Below are 21,259 nucleotides of genomic sequence, written 5' to 3'. Positions count from 1 at the left end.
ATATATATATGTTTTGTGTCTTTGTATCTGTACATCTGTATGAGTGTATGATAAATATATACAGACATACATACACGTATACACACACGCTGACACTCACTCAATCTCTCTCTCTCTCTCACACACACACACGTACACACTCAGTCACTCTCTCTCACGCATACACATACACACACACACACTCTCTCTCTCACACACATACATACACACACACACACACTCACGCGCAGTATTTCTATTTTAGGAACAATAAAATATTCAGAGATATGGAGAGATATAGATGAACGCGCACATATATGTGTGGGGCGAGGGTTATAAAAAGAGACAGGCAGAAGCAGAGAGAGAGAGAGAGAGAGGAGAGAGAGAGAGAGAGAGAGAGAGGAGAGAGAGAGAGAGAGAGAGAGAGAGAGAGTGAGAGAATGAGAGAGAGAGGGGGAGTGAAAGAGAGAGAGTGAGAGAGAGAGAGAGAGTGAGAGAGAGAGAGAAGGGGGGAGTGAAAGAGAGAGAGAGTGAGAGAGATGAGAGTGAGAGAGAGAGTGAGAGAGAGAGAGAGGGGGGAGTGAGAGAGAGAGAGTGAAAGAGAGAGAGAGAGAGAGAGTGAAAGAGAGAGAGAGAGAGAGAGAGAAAGAGAAAGAGAGAGAGAGAGAGAGAGAGAGAGAGGGAGTGAGAGAGAGAGAGAGGGAGTGAGAGAGATAGAGTATGTATGATGCATAAAAATTTTGCATTTGCTAAACACACCCGAAATTCCAAAATTTCGTGCAGATACAAAACAACGGATGCAATTCCAACATAAACGAACTAATTATCCCTGTTTAGCTAATTAATATTAAAGCTAATAAGTTCTTTCATGTAGACAGGGTTCTTGTGTGCTCGTTTTTGCAAAGGTCATGTTTCATTAATAGAGGACATTGAAAGGACAATGTTCTGATACAGCAAGATCTTCATCCGGATGCTATTCGAAGGGCTGACCCTAAATCTTAATAATTTCTCTGAACACTGCCGCTGCAAGCTCGATTCTGGAGTGGAGAAGAACAAATGTAATTCGGTTATGTATTTGTCTGCATGTTCTTTTTTTTTTTAATTATACCTGATGCACCTGATTCTAGGGATAATTTCTGTTTTTAGGCGCCACATTCGAGTTATCTCTATTTCCAGATCTTTCTATTTTGAGGGTTTGTCCGTTTCTTTCAGAGATACATTGTCATCTGTTGAGACTGATATTATTTTCATTATTATTTTCCAATTGATTTGCATTTTATTTCTTCTTCCAACGAGTCTGAACCAGAGACCCAAGACATGAATATATTAGGTGAAGAAAAACATCCTGTAAATGTGGGCGGTTGATGTCGACGCAATTTAAGTCACTGAGTTTATGTCTTTGAGTTAGTTTAACTGTTGTCTTTAGCAAACACGGTGCTACTCAGTAAACTCTGTTACTTTTGTGACCTCTGTTGGTATATTTAGACTTGAATATTCATCGTTAGAAATCTTCACACTTCGCTCGCTTTTTATGTGCGCATATTTGCATATTTTGTGTTTTATACCCAAGGTCTTATACTTAATGTATTTCATGTGTTTATCTGCATAACTACATCCTTATATATCATCATCATCATCGATTAACGTCTGTTTTCCATGCTGGCATAGGTTAGACGGTTTGACAGAGGTCTGGAGAGCCAGCGGCTCCAATCTTGGTCTGGCAGAGTTTCTACAGCTGGATGCCCTTCCTAACGCCAACCACTCCGAGAGTGTAGTGAGTGCTTTTTAACATATCGATATATATATATAATTTCAAATTAATAATAGAAGGGTAAAATTAATTAATTAAATTAATCAATTAATCAATCAATTAATTAAGAATTTTACCAAGTAGCTCGGTACGTTAAAATAACCTTTATAGGTAAAAACATAATTATAATTAGGGGTCAGCTAATTTAGGCAAAGAGAAAAAGCAATGAAACATCAACGACTCCGATTAGCCACAGACGCGTTTCGAGATTAAAGTGTTTTTCTAATTGAAGCGAGAGTGGGGAAAGCAAGGGTGGAGTGTGGGTTAGGCTGAGGGTGGGGGTAGAGGTGGGATATGTGGGAGCGGATGTAAGGGATGGGGTAGGGTGAGATAGGAAGGATAGGGAAGGTGGGGTTCGAATGTGTAGGGGTGGGGTTGGGTTACAAGGGTGGGATGACGATGAAGGGGAGGAGAAGGTGGGTAGGAGTGAAGAGAAGAAGAGAAGAGAGAAGGAGAGTAGGAGTGAAGAGAAGTAGGAGTCGGAGCAAGAGAGGAGAGGTGGGTGGGAGGAAGTAGGTGTGAGGGGGAAAGAGGCGAGGGGACGAGGTTAGATGAAAAGGGGAGGAGAGTTGAGCCCATGTGGCGCAAAGGAGCGAAGAGAGAAGATTAATCCCTGTTCACGGCGCAAACGAGAGTCCGGATGGCCCCTGTGCAAGGACAATCTGAACACGGACATCGAAACTTCATATTTCTTTGTGTGTGTACGCATCTATGTATATATCTATCTACATAAAAATACACACACACACACACACACACATTTATATGTTTAAATATATTTGTGTGTGTGTTTGTGTGTTTGAAATTAAAGTAGAGCAAATACCGAAATGTTACTCAATAACAGACAGAAGAACAAAATGTTTTGATTAAAATATCCTTTTATTTATCAGATTAATATATTCAATTAATAAAATGAAAAAAAAAAACCAAATAGCTTTTGTTAATATTATGCTAATATGTAAGTGACATATTTGGATGATGGGATCGTCTTTTCCGTGAACTTGGGTGAAGATGACCTGGTGTGCAGGTTACGAAATATACGGTGAGCCAGGTCATACGGAGATCAATCAGACGGGCGATGTCTTGCTAGGAATGTGACCGACAGAGAGGTCCCGCTGTGAATATTTTTAACTTAGTTAAAATTAGCCGATACCTGAAAATAAAGAGGAAATAAACAAATATAAGTAAAAATTAAAATGTTCGTAACTATAAACAATAACGTAACAGGCAAACGCTATTCTAATGGAGTACCCCCACAAAGAGGTTTATTATATATTCGCGTTCATGAGCTCTAGATGAGAAATGCTCATTCTAATAGTTCATGTAGGCCTTTGGATGGGGGGGGGGGTATATTAGTATGATTCTTTTCTCGGGTGAACAGAATTTGCAGATCCTACTGATGTTCATGTAGGTCTGCTCTACTGTGACAGACTCCAGTTGATGTTATATTGTGCGGTGGGTTCTTTCAGTATCTTGCCAAAGCAGTGGTGATAATATCTCTCGTGCATATTATTTGAGAACTAAAGAGAATTTTAGTAAATATCCTGAAACCTTGAAAGCTCAAAACTTGGTGCCACCATCATGGTTGTTGTCATCGTCGTCGTCCTCCTCCTTATTATTATTGTTATTATTATTATTATTATTATTATTATTATTATTATTATTTTAATTTTGTTTGACTTTTGCTTTGTATTTGTACAAGTTGGCTCCAAGTCTCACCCAGGGACCTTAAGAGACAAGTTAGTAGTTCATATCATCATCATCATTATTATTATTATTATTATCATCATTGTTATTATTATTATTATTATTATTATTGTTGTTGTTGTTGTTGTTACTATCATCATCATCATTATTATTATTATTATTATCATCATTGTTATTATTATTATTATTATTATTATTGTTGTTGTTGTTGTTACTATCATCATCATCATTATTATTATTATTATTATCATCATTGTTATTATTATTATTATTATTATTGTTGTTGTTGTTGTTATTATTATTGTTATTATTATTATTATTATTATTATTATTATTATTATTTTAATTTTGTTTGACTTTTGCTTTGTATTTGTACAAGTTGGCTCCAAGTCTCACCCAGGGACCTTAAGAGACAAGTTAGTAGTTCATATCATCATCATCATTATTATTATTATTATTATCATCATTGTTATTATTATTATTATTATTATTATTAAGGCGGTGAGCTGGCAGAATCGTGAGCGTGCTGGATAGAATGATTAACGGTATTTCGTCTGCCTTTAAGTTCAAATTCCGTCAAGGTCGAGTTTACCATTCATTCTGTGGGGTGTCGATAACTAAGTACCAGTGAAATTACTGACTTCGGTGTAATCGAAGTTGTATGTACAGATGCATAATTATCGGGGCAGATGAAACAAGTACCAGTTATACACTGGGGACGATTATATCGACTAGTTCCCTTCCCCAAAATTTCGGGCCATGAGCCTATACCAAACATTATTATTATTATTATTATTATTATTATCATTGCCTTTGCACAGCTTCTAACGCTGGAGATGTACTACGGTGTCAGCTGTTCACTACCAGTGAACTAAGGTAACACCCCTTATTTTTCGAGCACCTTCCGGAGTATTCGAGCGGTTCCAAGCAGTGCTGTTTTTTGCAAGTGCTCCACCCTTATTGCAGCCCTTATTTGTTTCATGTACTTCTCAAGATTTTTACTCACTGTTCTCAAGGCTCCGACAATTATTGGTACTATTACCACCTTATTCAGCAACAACGACTGCTTAATCTCCCAAGCTAACCTGTCATATCTCTCGACTTTTCTTTCTTCCTTATCGCATACCTTGTTGTCAGCTGGGCATGCTATATCTATGATCCAGCATAGTTTGGTTTCTTTCTTAATTAAAACTATGTCCGGCTTCCTATTCTCTATCTCATGGTCGCACTGAATCATAAAATCCCACAGGATCTTTGCATTATCATTTTTGATGATGCCTTCGGGTTTGTAATCGTACCAATTTTTTCTCTTTCAAGTCCATACTTGTTGTAAAGTGTCCAATGGACAAGCCTGGCTATATTGTCGTGGCGCCTCTTATATTCCTTCTTGGCTAGTGGCGTACATTGGCTGGTAATATGCCATACGGTTTCACCATTTTGTCCACAGATTCTGCACTTATCACTTTCTGATGTGCTGTCTATTCTCTATTTGATATAATTAGACCTAGATAAGACGCGTAGGTTAGGACCCGGGTACTGTGAGCCGAACAATTTATTTCCGGTACGTACGGCTTTAAGGGACCGGGTCAACAATTTAGTAAAGCAGACGTTGACAGGGTGGGTCGTCAACAACAGGTGGTGGGTGGCTCTCAAAAGAGAGATTAAAGTAATGTCGATAGGGTTTAGCGAAGAAATAGCGTTAGAAAAAATAGAAAGGAATAGGAGTCAGTACCCAAATTAGACGAGGCTATTTGTAGTGGCATTGCAACCGACGTGCTAGCAGCGAGAATGGCATTAGACCAGTTCTTCAATGCGAAGCATGAAGTTTGCATTGGCAGAGTTAAGGCACGTGCTCTAAGAAACGAGCGGATCAAAGCTGTTCGATGATCCGCGTGACGGATACGCAGCGTGCTAACAAAACCACAATTCGGACTTTGATGGACTGAGACCGACACGAGCTGAGTGATTCCAGGCAGATGTGCAAGGCCTTTCACCAGCACTTTGCTCGGTTGTTCGGAAAGAGTGGTGAGGTGGAGATGGTGGCAGACGTCAGTCTTTATCTCGAAGGCTTGCTGCGTCTCTGTGAAAGCAGATAAATTCAACCGAAATTCAGGATGCCCTTGTCGGCTGCACAAGGCACAAGTCACCCGGTTTCAATGGTCTGTCCTATGAGCATGTTCTCCAATGTTCTCGAAGTGTTCTATTACAACTGGCAGCAGAACGGGAATATTCCCAGATCTGTGAGCCGGGGCGTAATGACGTTGAAAAGGAAAGACGAAAACAAGAGGGACACATTAGATAACTTCAGGCCCATAACTCTGCTTAACACAGAGTTTAAGGTTTTGGGCCAAGGTATTAGCGAAGAGATTGGCGCTTGTCGTCGAGGATTTGGTTTGGGGAGGCGCAAACCTGCGCAATTCCGACTAGGTCTTTTTTCTATGGTATTGAGCAGAATATTTGCTGTAAAACCCATCTTTTATACCAAGACAAAACAATGTACAAAATAACACTTCCAATCATTTAAGACCAGAAGCCATGAAAGCCACTGCTTGGTACTACATCAGGGCTTTTATTATTATTATTTTACTTGTTTCAGTCATTTGACTGCGGCCATGCTGGAGCACCGCCTTTAGCCGAGCAGATCGACCCCAGGACTTATTCTTTGTAAGCCTAGTACTTATTCTATCGGTCTCTTTTTGCCGAACCGCTAGGTTACGGGGACGTAAACACACCAGCATCGGTTGTCAAGCGATGTTGGGGGCACAAACACAGACCCGCAAACATATACACACACATACATACACACACACACCCACCCACATATATATATATATATATATATATATATATATATATATACACGACGGGCTTCTTTCAGTTTCCGCCTACCACATCCACTCACAAGGCTTTGGTCGGCCCGTGGCTATAGTAGAAGACACTTGCCGAAGGTTCCACGCAGTGGGACTGAACCCGGAACCATGTGGTTGGTAAACAACTTACTTACCACACAGCCACTCCTGCGCCTATTATCATCATCATCATCATCATTATTATTATTATTATTATTATTATTATTATTATTATTAATATTATTATTGTTGTTGTTGTTGTTATCATCATCATTATCGTCATTATTATGGTTATAGCTCGAAGCCATTTATATAAATGTGTGTGTGTGTGTGTGTGTGTGTGTGCTGTTTTCTATTCTTTTGTACTTACCAACACATATTTTGCCATTGCAAATGTACCCGGGTTTACACAGGCATATGTAGGACCCTAATGCGTTGATGCATGTGCTGCCATTCCTGCATCGAAACGTCCAGTTGCACTCGTTGCTGTCTGCAAAATAAAACAAACTTAATGCATGTATCATCATCAGCCATCATTGTCATCGTCGTCATTGTTGTTAAATTTGTCGTCGTTATTATTATTATTATTATTATTATTATTATTAATAATAATAATAATAATAATAATAATAAGGTGGTCAAATGGCAGAGTCGTTAGCGCGCTGGACGAAATGCTTAGCGGTATTTCGCACGTCGCTCTGAGTTCTGAGTTCAAATTCCGCCGAGGTCGACTTCGCCTTTCACCCTTTCGGTATCGATAAATTAAGTACCAGTGAAACACTGGGATCGATGTAATCGACTCATCCTACCCCCCCCCCCCCACACACACACTTAGAATTTCACACCTTGTGTCTCGGGCAGAAAGATTTATTTCCATTATTTTGTCTGTTGTGAAAGACCCTCGGACAGTTCTTAATTACCGATTATTCTTTACTTGAAATCAGGTAACAACAAATCACCAAAGGTTTCAAGGGGTGCCTTCTCTTGTGACTCAAAGAGACAATACTCTCCTTAGAACACGAGCTGTACCCAACAATGCTGTCTTCTGGATCCCTTCGAGCCTGACAGCAGCTCCAATATTCTTAATATGTTTTTCAAAGCTCTTGGAAACTGTTCCTCTGCTCCAATTACCACCGGTATCACCTTTACTTTATTCACGACCCCTAACTTTGCTATCTCGCCCCACAGTGCTGGTATTTCGTAATCTTTTCTGTATCCTTAAAGGGTCATCCTGGTTTCGTTTCCTTACATTTCACCTGCTGTAGGGGATCCCGCTCGAACCGAGAAGCATGAGGACTGCGTCGGCATATGTGGACGACATTACCGTGATGGTGGTGCCGGACACCTCAGAAATCGAGGTGGACGGCACATCATTGGAGGAATATGAAAAATTCACGAGAGCAAAACTTAACCCGGAAAAGTCGATGGGCTTGCAACTCGGCACCTGGAGAAGTCAATGCCATCCAACAGCGTCATCGAGCGCTGGACTAACGGACCGGTAAATTTGCTTAGGGTTTGGTTCGGAACAGACCTCCAGGTGGATCAGAACTGGGACGAGGTGACGAGCAGGGTAGCCAGTCTCACCGAGAAATAGGCTGAGAGGAAGCTATCACTGAAAGGTCAGGTGGAGGTGGTCAATGCTTACATCGCGTCTGTCATCTACTACCCCTTGATCGTCGTACTTTGTCCCCGATCGCGCCTCGCCAAGTTGTAGATGTCCTCTTCAAATTCTTGTGGAGGTGACAGATTCCATTGGAGAGGCGGTCCACCTGCTGCCAGCACCCTCTATGTGGAGGGCTGGGATAATGATGGATAATGATGCGCTGACATGTACTGAGACTGCAGCATCTCCAGATATTCTGCCTAAACGGTGAACAGGTGTGTTCGCTATTTGTCAAACAAACCTTCAGGCAGGTCGTCTCATTGACCGAGCTGCAGCCCTGGGTCAAGAAGAGACCGAGACGGGGTCACTGGCATCTGGAATGTTGCCAGGCACTCACTGTCTTCCACCAGTCGGGCAATACGTTCAGTGGAACATCCACTCTTGAGTTCTATAGGAGGTTAATGGAGAGAAAGAGCGATGACGTACTTGGGGAGGGGCGACGCGTTGACGAAGTCGAACTGACCAGTCTGTTCCGGAGGACTTTCGAGCCGAGGACGATGGATAACTTACAGAAATCCCTAGCTTGGCAGTGATACTGGGGGGCACTGCCGGTTCGAGATAAACTCTACAGGTACGGAAGTACTGTCAGACGGACCTGCCAGAGATGCACGCAGAGCGACGAAACCGTCCTGCACGCACACGTTAAGTGTCCTTGCATTACTGACATGTGGCGTTATGTTTAACAGCTGTTATCACGTGTAGGACGCATCCGACTATCGGCCGAGTCCATAGTGAAGATCGATCCGCCGCTTTCCGTCGGCCCGAAAGGGCAGGCAATTTTTATCTGTCTGATAGCAGTAGCGAAAGAGGTTGTATGGTGGACCAGGTTGAAAGGACTGAAGACGGACCCTTTTCTCTTCAGCCAATCCCTTATCAGCTTTTTCAAATTTCACTTGGAAAGAAAGATGAGGGGGGAGAGAGAGGTGCTGCCACCTAGTGCATTTGCTAAAAGATGGGCAGATGTAGAAAAAAAAAACCGGCTCTGTGAGTGGGCCTACTCTAATAATGCGCCTGTAGCCTAGTGAATTTGAGAGGGAGATTGGTGCCCTTCTCGGATGCCCTCGAAGTAGTTCAGGATTCGCAGAGTACCTGAGCGAACTCCACGTGGTTACCCCCGCTATTGGGGAACTTTCATTGTCATATGCATTTGATGGATATCATTGTCATTGTTTTAACTGTGTACTCATTGTATCTGTGTAAAATTCCCACTGTCCATGTCTACTCTATCGTTCCCTATATGTCGGCCCTAGTGGCCAATATATGAAATTATTATTATTATTATTATTATTATTATTATCATCACATGAAACCAATTACACATCTACGTGCGATGCTGTTGTTGTCTATTCTGCTTTACTTACCAACACATGTTCTTCCGTTGAACTCGAACCCTGGTATACAGTGACATTTGTAGGACCCAATTGTATTGATGCATGTCCCGAATCTACCGCATCGATTCTGCGATTTGCATTCGTTTGTGTCTGGAAAGTAAAACAAATTCATTGCATGTATGTAACACTTATGTATCCTCATCACCATCACCCTCATCACCATCGTCGTTGTTGTGGTTGTTAAGGTGATAAGTTGGCAGAGTCGTGAACACGCAGGACGACATTCTTAGTGTAATTTCGTCGTTCCGAGTTCAAATTCAGCCAATGTCGACGTTGGGATCCATCGTTTCGGAGTCGATGAAATGAGTAGCATTGAAGTATTAGGGTCGATGTAATCGACTGACCCCGCCTACCCCAAAATATCAGGCCTTGCGCCTGTTGTAGAATAAGGGAGATGCATCATCTTCCTTTGACAGAGAAAGAAGACAGACCTTTCTCAGATAAATTCCCGTGAAAAAGGGATGATATACAACATCAAAATGGACGTGAACTAATCAAATATGTTGGAAAGAAGACGAGACATCACGACACTCATTTGCATATATTAGAATATAAAACAGAAAAAAAAATGGATGAAATAGCGCTGCTTTTCTTCAAAGGATTGTGAAATGAAAAAATGGAAATTTCAAACGAGGCTATTGGTCATTATATTTGGATATAAGATATAAAATATATATGAAAAAAAAATTAGGCCTTATCCACAGATTACATGTGGACAGTACTGAACACATGTTCTTACCTCTGCAATTTCCAGGCGTGCCGGTCCATCCTCTACAGCATTTGTAACAGTTTGAACTAATTATTTTGTAAGCTACCCTGTTAAGAGAGAGGACAGAAAAGTAGAATATAAAATCAGAACAGTGATGATAATTGCAGACAATCGCACACACACACACACACACACACGCACACACTAGTGACATTTTCAGAACACACACCTGTGTGTTCAGAAAATGTAATTTTCCCAAATAACATGCATTTCATATTCAAGGCTTTGATGAAGCTACAGGATGTTATCCGAGTACTCAACCAACACACCACCACATCATATAGCAGAAACAGCTGTTAGCCAATGAAATTTATTATATAATGCTCGTTTTTTTTCAGGGGCATCTTTTTCTTTTCTATTACAACTTTATTCTCATCTAACATTGTATTCTAGACCATACGTGTATTGAGGTCTACACTAGGTTGTTATATTCGCTATTCCTAAGCGAAATATATTGGGTTGGTGCATAATTATTGCGTTTTTTTTCAACAAATTTTATTCAACAAAAACATGTAACAAAAACATCTTTAAATGATTATTCCGGAGCGTATTCACCATCTACTTCAATTACTGCTTCCCATTTGCTTAAGACTACATACATACATACACACACACACACACATATATATATATATATATATATAATTACAATAATGTTAATAATAATAATAATAATAATAATAATAATAATAATAATAATAATAATAATAATAATAATAATAATAATAATAATGATATCATAAATAGAAGTGCAAGTAAATATAGGGATATAAACACAAACTCCTAATAGTAATATTAGTATAATAGGACTACAAAAACATAATAAATACCATATAACTGAAAAAAGACAAAATGTTTTAATAAATCCAACAATACAACCCAATATAAATAAAAACAATAAATCACAAGCAACAAATATATAATTCCAAGAAAATAAACACTACAACAAATTCAATAAGTAATACTTTATACACCACAAATAATAATAATAATAATAATAATAATAGAGTGCCATTTGTTATCTAGTGAACGATATTTCGACATCTCGTGTGTCTTCAACTGGTTCAAAAAATAAATTTGTCAATCTACTTCATTTTGGTTAATATAGAAAGGATTGAGGTAACTCCTCCTGAAGATATAGAGTCAAAATTAAAAGAAGAGTGCCATTTGTTATCTGGTGAACGATATTTCGACATCTCGTGTGTCTTCAACTGGTTCAAAAAATAAATTTGTCAATCTACTTCATTTTGGTTAATATAGAAAGGATTGAGGTAACTCCTCCTGAAGATATAGAGTCAAAATTAAAAGAAGAGTGCCATTTGTTATCTAGTGAACGATATTTCGACATCTCGTGTGTCTTCAACTGGTTCAAAAAATAAATTTGTCAATCTACTTCATTTTGGTTAATATAGAAAGGATTGAGGTAACTCCTCCTGAAGATATAGAGTCAAAATTAAAAGAAGAGTGCCATTTGTTATCTGGTGAACGATATTTCGACATCTCGTGTGTCTTCAACTGGTTCAAAAAATAAATTTGTCAATCTACTTCATTTTGGTTAATATAGAAAGGATTGAGGTAACTCCTCCTGAAGATATAGAGTCAAAATTAAAAGAAGAGTGCCATTTGTTATCTGGTGAACGATATTTCGACATCTCGTGTGTCTTCAACTGGTTCAAAAAATAAATTTGTCAATCTACTTCATTTTGGTTAATATAGAAAGGATTGAGGTAACTCCTCCTGAAGATATAGAGTCAAAATTAAAAGAAGAGTGCCATTTGTTATCTAGTGAACGATATTTCGACATCTCGCGTGTCTTCCACTGGTTCAAAAAATAAATTTGTCAATCTACTTCATTTTGGTTAATATAGAAAGGATTGAGGTAACTCCTCCTGAAGATATAGAGTCAAAATTAAAAGAAGAGTGCCATTTGTTATCTAGTGAACGATATTTCGACATCTCGCGTGTCTTTCACTGGTTCAAAAAATAAATTTGTCAATCTACTTCATTTTGGTTAATATAGAAAGGATTGAGGTAACTCCTCCTGAAGATATAGAGTCAAAATTAAAAGAGTGCCATTTGTTATCTAGTGAACGATATTTCGACATCTCGCGTGTCTTCCACTGGTTCAAAAAATAATGAAGTAGATTGACAAATTTATTTTTTGAACCAGTTGAAGACACACGAGATGTCGAAATATCGTTCACCAGATAACAAATGGCACTCTTCTTTTAATTTTGACTCTATATCTTCAGGAGGAGTTACCTCAATCCTTTCTATATTAATCAAAATGAAGTAGATTGACAAATTTATTTTTTGAACCAGTTGAAGACACGCGAGATGTCGAAATATCGTTCACTAGATAACAAATGGCACTCTTCTTTTAATTTTGACTCTATATCTTCAGGAGGAGTTACCTCAATCCTTTCTATATTAACCAAAATGAAGTAGATTGACAAATTTATTTTTTGAACCAGTTGAAGACATACGAGATGTCGAAATATCATTCACTAGATAACAAATGGCACTCTTCTTTTAATTTTGACTCTATATCTTCAGGAGGAGTTACCTCAATCCTTTCTATATTAATAATAATAATAATAATAATAATAATAATAATAACTATTGACCACAACAGAAATATAAAAACAATAAAATTGCTCATGTAAAAATTAAAAAAATATGCCCTTTACAAAGCAATTGTAAAAGACTTAATATAGTATATAAATGCATATTCACAGTAATTAATAATTCACATAAAATGGTATACATAGGCAGTTCTATTAATTTTAAACAAAGATATACATTCATTTAAACCAAATATAAATAATAATACAACTTCATTAGCCACATACATACAGAAACTCAATAAAAACAAAATTAATTATAAACTAGACTGGTCAATAATAGATTCTGCCATACCATATACACATGAATCAAATAATTGCCATTTATGCACATTAGAATCACTGAATATATTACTATATAAATTTGACAATCTAATAAATAGCAAGTCAGACGCGATATCATCATGTATACATGGGTACTACAAAACCTTTAAATATTATAATAGATCCAAAAATAAGGTAGAATAGAAAAAAAACACATACGTGTATTTGTATAAGCATTTGTATTGATATGTAAAAAAAAGTATGTGTATATGTATATATGTGGTGCACCAGCATGACCGCAGCCACTTGGCTGAAACACATAAATAAATAAATAAATAAATGTGTATATGTGTGTGCATGTATATATATAAATGTTAGGTATATATACGTGTTAAATCTAGACACCTAATAATTGAACTCAAATACTAGTAATCTACAATACTTTCATAAGTATATTAAATTAAAATTAAAAAATAAATATGTTAAATCTAAACACTTATGAATTTGAACCTAGATTCTACTATATTACTTTTATAAGTAATAATAATATTCATATTAAATTAAACTTGAATTTGAAATAGAATCTTCTGACAAATAAAAAAAAAAAACTTCTATGTACACTTATCTCAATTCTAACCAAATTTTTTAATAATGAAATACATGCAGTGGATGGAACATTTAAATATTGGATGTGATTCATAGGATTTACCAATATTATATATTTAATTATTGCGAAATAACGCAAAAAATCTAACAACAAGATGGACTCTACTATAATAATGTACTGTGATTCTCAAATATTCTGAAAAATATACAAACATCAAAAACTATATATCATATAAAATATCTACAAAGAAAAATATGAATTTTCCAAATTATATGAGGGATTGGATTTACAAATTCTCAAAGGACTATATATTTTTAATATTGTTAATATTCTTAATATTTTTAAATATTTTAATTAATATCAACCTATAGCATATTTTATTATATATACCATTCGTTTTCACATATATAATAATAACTTTATACATCTCTGAAGAGCGGAATTATTGTCAATATGCTTGGCTATATTAGATTTCATTATCAAGGCAATAATATCTGTGAAACGATCGTAAGATGCATTTTAGACTTTCATAATATTTTAATCGAATTATATTTATATTCACTTACGCATATATTTTTATATACATTTATATTTTGTACATTTTTAATTTTAATTTAATTATAATTCAAAATGATTATTGTGTCATATAAAACATACATCTTTCAGAAATTTGAATATTGATTTCCTGAGAATATTGCTAATAATTTTATTAATAATATTGCGCCTCCACTATATATATATATATATATATATATATATATATATATATATATATATATGAGAGTGTGTGTATGTATGTATGCATAGAATAGAGTACTACACATTATGGAGTGGGAGAATATTGCTTCTCAAAGGAACTTAGCTCGTTAGAGACCGACATAAATGTGCTTGTATCTGTTTGTGTTTGTGTGAGTGCATGTGTGTGTCAGAGATAGAGAGAGAGAGAGAGAGATTAAGAGTAATGTACCCATAATTACGAGTGTAAATTAAGACTGAAATAAAGAGACACTATATGGAATACCACAATATTGGCATTTATATTTGACTGGTAACCAGATATCGGCAACGATAGAAATAAATAAGGATGTATTATACATAGAAATTTCAAAATAGAGGATGAAAATGCCATTAGCTTGGGATTTGCATTATTATGGATGCCGTTATATCGAAAGTTTACTGTGTATAGAAAGATATAAAAACCGGAAAGTGTGGCTTCGTATTTACCTGTATTTTGTACACCGTTTGAACCAACACCAGCCTCTTCGGGATCCTTGGTAGGACATACGTTTATAACATGTCTCTGAACATACTATCCTGGAAAAAAAGAAAGGAATATATGTGTGTGTGTATATATATATATATATATGTATGTATGTATGTGTGTGTGTGTGTGTGTATAGAGAGAGAGAGAAAGAGAGGTATATAGATAGATATACATGCACACATACATACATGCATATATCGTAGCCATACTAGAAAGCGGGCGGTAAAAGCCCTGCAAACCTGGTCTGACATTTCCAACTGCCTGATAAGTATCAAGTGTATCTCCCAGATATGCAAACGTAGACATGAAGGAATTGCACCGGGTTACCCAGGCTTTATCTAAATAGGGTTTTCTGTATATATGTATATGTATGTATATATGTGTATATATATATGTATATATGTGTGTGTGTATATATATATGTTCTCTTTAACTCTTTTACTTGTTTCAGTCATTTGACTGTGGCCATGCTGGAACACAGCCTTTAGTCGAGCAGATCGACCCCAGGACTTATTCTTTGTAAGCCTAGTACTTGTTCTATTGGTCTCTTTTGTCGAACCACTAAATTACGAGGACGTAAACATACCACCACCTGTGTGTTTGGGGGGACAAACACAGACACACAAACATATATGCACAAACACACACACACACATACATATACATATATACGATGGGTTTCTTTCAGTTTCCGTCTACCAAATCCACTCAGAAGGCTTTGGTCGGCCCAAGGCTATAGTAGAAGACACTTGCCCAAGGTGCCACGCAGTGGGAACGAAGCCGGAACCATGTGGTTGGTAAGCAAGCTACTTACCGCACAGCCACTCCTGCGCCTATATGTAGATATGTATATATATATATATGTGTGTGTATATATATGTGTGTATATGTATGTAGAGGAATGGTCACTAAAAAGGTGTTTGACTGACAGTGTGAAGAGTGTGTGTGTGTATGTATGTATGTATGTATGTATGTGTGTGCGTGTATGTATATGTTGTATGTGCGTTTGCGTGTGGTGTGTGTGCATGCGTGTGGGTGCTGTATGTGTGCACATGTATGTGCATGTGTGTATGTGCGTGTGTGTGTGTGAGCGTGCGTGTGCGTGTGTGTTGTGTGTGTGGGAGGTATTTGTGCGTGCATGTGTGTGTGTGTGTGTGCGTGCATGTGTGTATGTGTGCGTGGGTGTGTATATGTAGGTGTGTGTATGTAGGTGTGCGTGTAAAAATAAAGTAAAATATAATAACATAAGATTGATAAAAAATAGGGAGAAAACGGGGAAGGGTACAAGATAAAGAAATTAAATTAATGAATAAAAAATACAAAAAATAACAAATACAAAGATAAAAAAACAAAAATGAAAAATAAAACTTAAAGGGATAAAAAAAATCAAGTAATACAATTTAAAAAAAAATTATCAAAAATTTATACAATTAAAAGATTAAAATATTTTTTAAATTAAAACATACGACGGAAAATATATTCTGCTAGTATATATATATATATATATATATGTATGTATGTATGTATGTATGTATGTATTTGGATTAACTCTCTCTCTCTCTATATATATATGTATGTATGTATGTATGTATGTATGTATGTATGTATGTATGTATAGGTGAGTCCAAATACTTAAATGAACGTTGGAATATTGTCTTAACCTGATTTGTCTTGGGTTGATGTTTGTAGTTATCAGCGTATTTTGGGCGATTTAAATAAGTTTTGACTGTTATTTCCAGCAGGTAGACATACCTAGTATGCCCTTTAATTAATTTAAATCCTTCAGCTATCTAATGCTATGGAGAGGGGCTGCAATAATGTATATTTTGATTCTATTATTATAATTTTTGTTAAATAGATTGGATAATAACAGAATTAATGATATCTTCGTAAATTATTTTTTCGTGAATAATTTGCTCTTGTATCAATATATATATATATCATTTCAATAATAATATGGAATGTCGCTTGATCGCGTACGTATTTAATCCTAACACACTCTCAAATTTATATTTCGAAATGTTGCACTGAAGATGAGAAATAAGTAAGTAAATATAACTTTACTTTAATCTCGAAACGCGTCTGTAGCTAATCTGAGTCTTGTGGATTCGTTACTGTCTCGGAGATCTTTATGGTAGTAGGAAAGGCATTTAGTGTCTATTTTCTAATTCAGTGCGCAGCGAAGCAATTAGCTGACCCTTGATTATAATTATGTATATAATTATAGAATATTTGTGTGTGTATATATATATATATATATACTTTATTTAAAAGCAGCAGAAATATAACAAAAAAACCGTTACTCTGAGTTTCACGTTCCCGTTCATCGGACAGTTTTGTTAGAAAACTGTCCGATGAACGGGAACGTGAAACTCAGAGTAACGTTTTTTTTGTTATATTTCTGCTGCTTTTAACCCTTTCGTTACCATATTTCTAACCAAATTACACCCCTTATGTGTTTCAATTAATTTCTAACATAATCATAAATTTAGGCTGGTTTCGTTAAACAACTCTAACTTTTTTATTTATCAACATATTAATGTGATTTTTGGAAGATAAATTAACAAAAGGTTCTCAACCAATTCTATACCAAAATTTTTGTCACAAAGTGACTTTAATTACAGGTAAATTCAACAAAATATAAAATTATTTAAATTTTTGTTCAAACATCGCTATAGAAAATGGGTTATTAGCTAATATTCAATTGGGTATACAACAAAATATTATTATAGAGTTGTGCACATTACTAGATTTATTACTGTCTCTTTTGCCAGTATAAAATTAAAATCCAGAGCAGTACCCAGTATTTGATTCACAAATCTTTTCCAAACTTTGATCCCCCATTTTGTGCGCTTTCCTGGCATATACTGTTGAAAACGCACTCGGCCTTTATAGCCCACCATATCCTTATCTATAAACTGTTTTATATGTGCTTTGAACACAGTCAATGAGGGGTCTTATTTTAAATAAGGGATCAAAGTCTGGTTTTCCACGTACTGGTGTACTGCTCGTGTCTCTTATATGTAGATATTGAGTCAATTTTAAAAACCGTATCCTCGTCATTATACTCGACATATTCGTCGCCAAAGGGTTCATCACTACTCCAGTAATTTGTTATTCTAGGTAACTTTCTAATGCCCATGATAATATTTATGGCAAAATATGCTTTAATTTCATTCAAGTTTATGGGAAACCACAAACTATCCTTTTTTACGCTTTGTTTACATTTAGCGTAACGGTTTGTTTCCGCCGTAATCAATTCAAATAGGCACATCGGAAAAAGCAAAAAGAAATAGTCTAAAGCTTTACTCTCCTGGGTAAGACTGTGACTTGGTCCAGTTTCTTCAGAAAAATCACTGAAAGGAGTTTTTAAATTTTCACTCCATTCAGGTACTAATTCATTCTCTTTATCGCTATCATCGGAGCTCTCGGATTCACTGCTTTCATTTTCGGAAAATGAAACCTCAGATTCATTATCAAATACCACGTGCTTTTTTTTTTTTTTTTTTTTCGGTTACAGAGTTAGATTTATCAAGGTCTTCAACGGAAAATCCTTCGAATTCTGACTCGCTGCTTGACAGAATAAAATTCGTATCCATTTTTTTGTCAGGATTACAAATTTTGAAAACACAACAGGAACAAATTTGGAAAAAAATCTCCCAAAATTCACAAAATTAAAAAAACACATTGATCGTCGTACAAAACTATAGCTGAACTGTTTATACAAATAATCACGTGTTTTCACGAATGTACTAATGAGATTTGCTCAGATATTCTCATTTAAATATGAATAGGTGATTACGGGCGGTTTTGGGCGGCTTGGTCACATGAACCAAAATTTTTTTCGGGCGGCTTTGGGCGGTTTGGTAACGAAAGGGTTAAATAAAGCATATTACTCTACCTCTGGTATTTGAGTACTCTTTTTTCCACCTTGTTGCACATTTCATGTGCTTACTCCGGAATATATATATATATATATATATATATATATATACATATATATATATATATATATATATATATATATATATATATACATATATATATATCTTCGTGTGTCTGTTGATAACCGATGATGGTGTATTTGCCTCCCACTAACTTAGCGGTTCGGCAAAACACACCGATAGAATAATTGGGTGGAGTGAAACGGTAACTTACGGAGGCCTGAACAAAAGACTTTCTCCTTCTGCTGTTGAATTTCCAGAATCAGCCGTTTCGTTATAAATCGACGTTTCATCACTCACTCCGGGACTTTCAGTCGCCCGCTGTCCTTCTGTCAGCCAAAGACCAACAACAAAAACAAATAAGAAAACAACGAGATTCTTCATGGCTGTTATTTTCTTCTGTTCAGTGCTCCCCCTCTTTACTGACACATGAACAGCTTGTGATATGAGAAGGAATAGATTTGATTAATAAAGAACACAGGATAAATGGCTAAACTTTTTGCTGGTGTTGTCTTGTGATGGTTCCTAAAACACAAAAATATTTTCAACAGTAGCAGATGTAGCTGCAGTAGCAGAGTCCCGTTACTCAATCGGCCTGGCTCTGTCACATCTCCACTAAGACACTCAGATTTATAACAAATTGCCAACAAAGAGGCGTTTGTGTATCAAATCCGAGGTGAAGAGAAAAACAAGGGCCGTCATTATCTCTTGTCCAACAACTCGGACATCAATTGGCTCCATTGTCAGGTAAAAGACAATAGGTGAGAACAGGAGGTCTCTTATGCAAAACAACTGCACAAACAAGAATTTGACCGACTTCCATCACGGTCATGTGCACGTGTCCATCACACACAAACAAACGAACCGCAACCACCACACACACACACACACACACACATAAATGCATAGAAATGAATGTTTGTACGTGTATCCGTGAGAGAGTTTTTGTGTGTGTGTGTGTGTGTGTGTGTGTAAATACACTCGTCTTGCTACTTCATTTGCATTTAACAATGTCGATGCTTTTCAGTTCTGTTGCGTTTTATTGTCCAGCAACTCAGAGATCGAACAGCTCCAGTGTCAAGTAAAATACAACAGGTGAGAACAGGAAGTCTCTTATGCAAAAAAACCAAAAAAAACCCAAAACACTTCACAACGAAAAATGTGAACGACTTCCATCACAGTTATGTGTATGTGTCCATCACACACACACATAAATGCAGGTAAATGAATGTGTTCGTATGTGTATCTGTGAGAGAGATTGTGTGTGTTTGAATTAAACAATACCGTTGCTTTTCAATTCTGTTACAATGTTTCATTGGAAATGATTGTTTCCGCGCGTGTGTCTGCGTATGTATATATATGTGTGTGTGTGTGTACGTATATGTATATATATATATATTACATGACTGTTGATGTGTATGTTCATATCTTTAATTGTCCCAGTGACGCTTGACAAGCGCTATGAACGTCCATCTCACTAAGTGATGCGGCAAAGGGTATCGATAGAATGAGTGTCAGGCTTAAAAATGACTGGGTTTGGTATGTTCGACTGAAAACTTGTTTTGGGGATTTACTTTATACATAGTAGTTCTCGGGGATATTCAGCATGACACAGTGTGACAAGGCTGACCCTTTGAATTACAGGCACAACAGAAACAGGAAGAAAGAGTGAGAGAAAGTTGTGGTGAAAGAGTACAGCAGGGTTCACCTCCAGAGCTGGGAGTATTTCTTTATAATATACAACGTATCTAGGGACACCTCACCTTGTCCTATTGTGGTTTAAGGCTTGTCTAAAGTGGGTACTAGTATAATAATTTGTGGGGTCGTGAGTGCAATTAAGAATATATTTTAATTTTATATTCTAGCTTTAGGAGCCTCGTTAGGTTCTAGTTATAAAGTTATAATAAAATAAAACTGAACGGTTGTATATATAAATATAAAATACTAGCAGAAATACCCGGCTTTGCCCGGGTTAAAGAGAATAATGAAATCTAAAAACGCCGTCTAGACTACGCAACCCTCAACTGTTAGTAGCTACGATACCATATTTCTACATTAATAACTCTCCAATCCATGCCAGCATGGAACATAGACATTAAGTGGAATGCCAGTCTCTCATCTGGGAAGGCCTTGAAATCAATGTTACCAACTGGGGACTATGTGTGTCGCAGTGATAATAAAAAGACTCAAAGGAGGTCTGCAACGAAATAATTTTACTCAACACTTTGCAAGTGAATCAGTGGAGGCAAAGATGCGTCTCATTTACTTGACAATTTATGCACCACATTGCAGAAATCACAATGTAAGTATATCTGAAAGGGTAGTCTTACACTGTTGTGCCGTTGAATTACAAATAATGCTCATCTGTTATGTTCGGGTTAAAATTTC

General features: G+C 36.5%; 1 protein-coding gene across 2 annotated transcripts; it reads right to left on the bottom strand.

Annotated features, from left to right (window-relative positions):
• Positions 1–2,649: 2,649 nt before the first annotated feature.
• On the bottom strand, positions 2,650–19,479 carry LOC106878667 (uncharacterized). Of its 2 annotated transcripts, none has more exons than XM_014927951.3 (6): positions 19,086–19,479; positions 14,888–14,977; positions 10,139–10,215; positions 9,370–9,489; positions 6,716–6,835; positions 2,650–2,942 (listed from the first exon to the last, which is right to left on the bottom strand). In XM_014927951.3, exons 1-6 carry the CDS (start codon positions 19,253–19,255, stop codon positions 2,932–2,934), a joined length of 588 nt encoding a protein of 195 aa, XP_014783437.1. In that variant the 5' UTR covers positions 19,256–19,479; the 3' UTR covers positions 2,650–2,931. The 2 variants fall into 2 exon arrangements, with proteins under 2 accessions (XP_014783437.1, XP_089201877.1); XM_089345751.1 differs by lacking the exon at positions 19,086–19,479 and adding an exon at positions 16,992–17,049.
• Between the last annotated feature and the right edge of the window lie 1,780 nt (positions 19,480–21,259).

The sequence above is a fragment of the Octopus bimaculoides genome, chromosome 29 (assembly GCF_046866305.1).
Source record: "Octopus bimaculoides isolate indiv1 chromosome 29, ASM4686630v1, whole genome shotgun sequence".
In the NCBI taxonomy this organism is placed as follows: Eukaryota; Metazoa; Mollusca; class Cephalopoda; order Octopoda; family Octopodidae; genus Octopus; species Octopus bimaculoides.
The sequence above is the reverse complement of the archived record's forward strand: the minus strand, read 5'-3'. Positions and strand labels throughout refer to the sequence as shown.

Coding starts and splice junctions, on each gene's coding strand:
- LOC106878667 (XM_014927951.3), bottom strand. CDS start 19,255: ATGAAGAATCTCGTTGTTTTCTTATTTGTTTTTGTTGTTGGTCTTTGG. Junction 14,978..19,085: donor AGTCTTTTGTTCAGGCCTCC/GTAAGTTACCGT, acceptor CTTTTTTTCCAG/GATAGTATGTTCAGAGACAT. Junction 9,490..10,138: donor CACGCCTGGAAATTGCAGAG/GTAAGAACATGT, acceptor TTTACTTTCCAG/ACACAAACGAATGCAAATCG.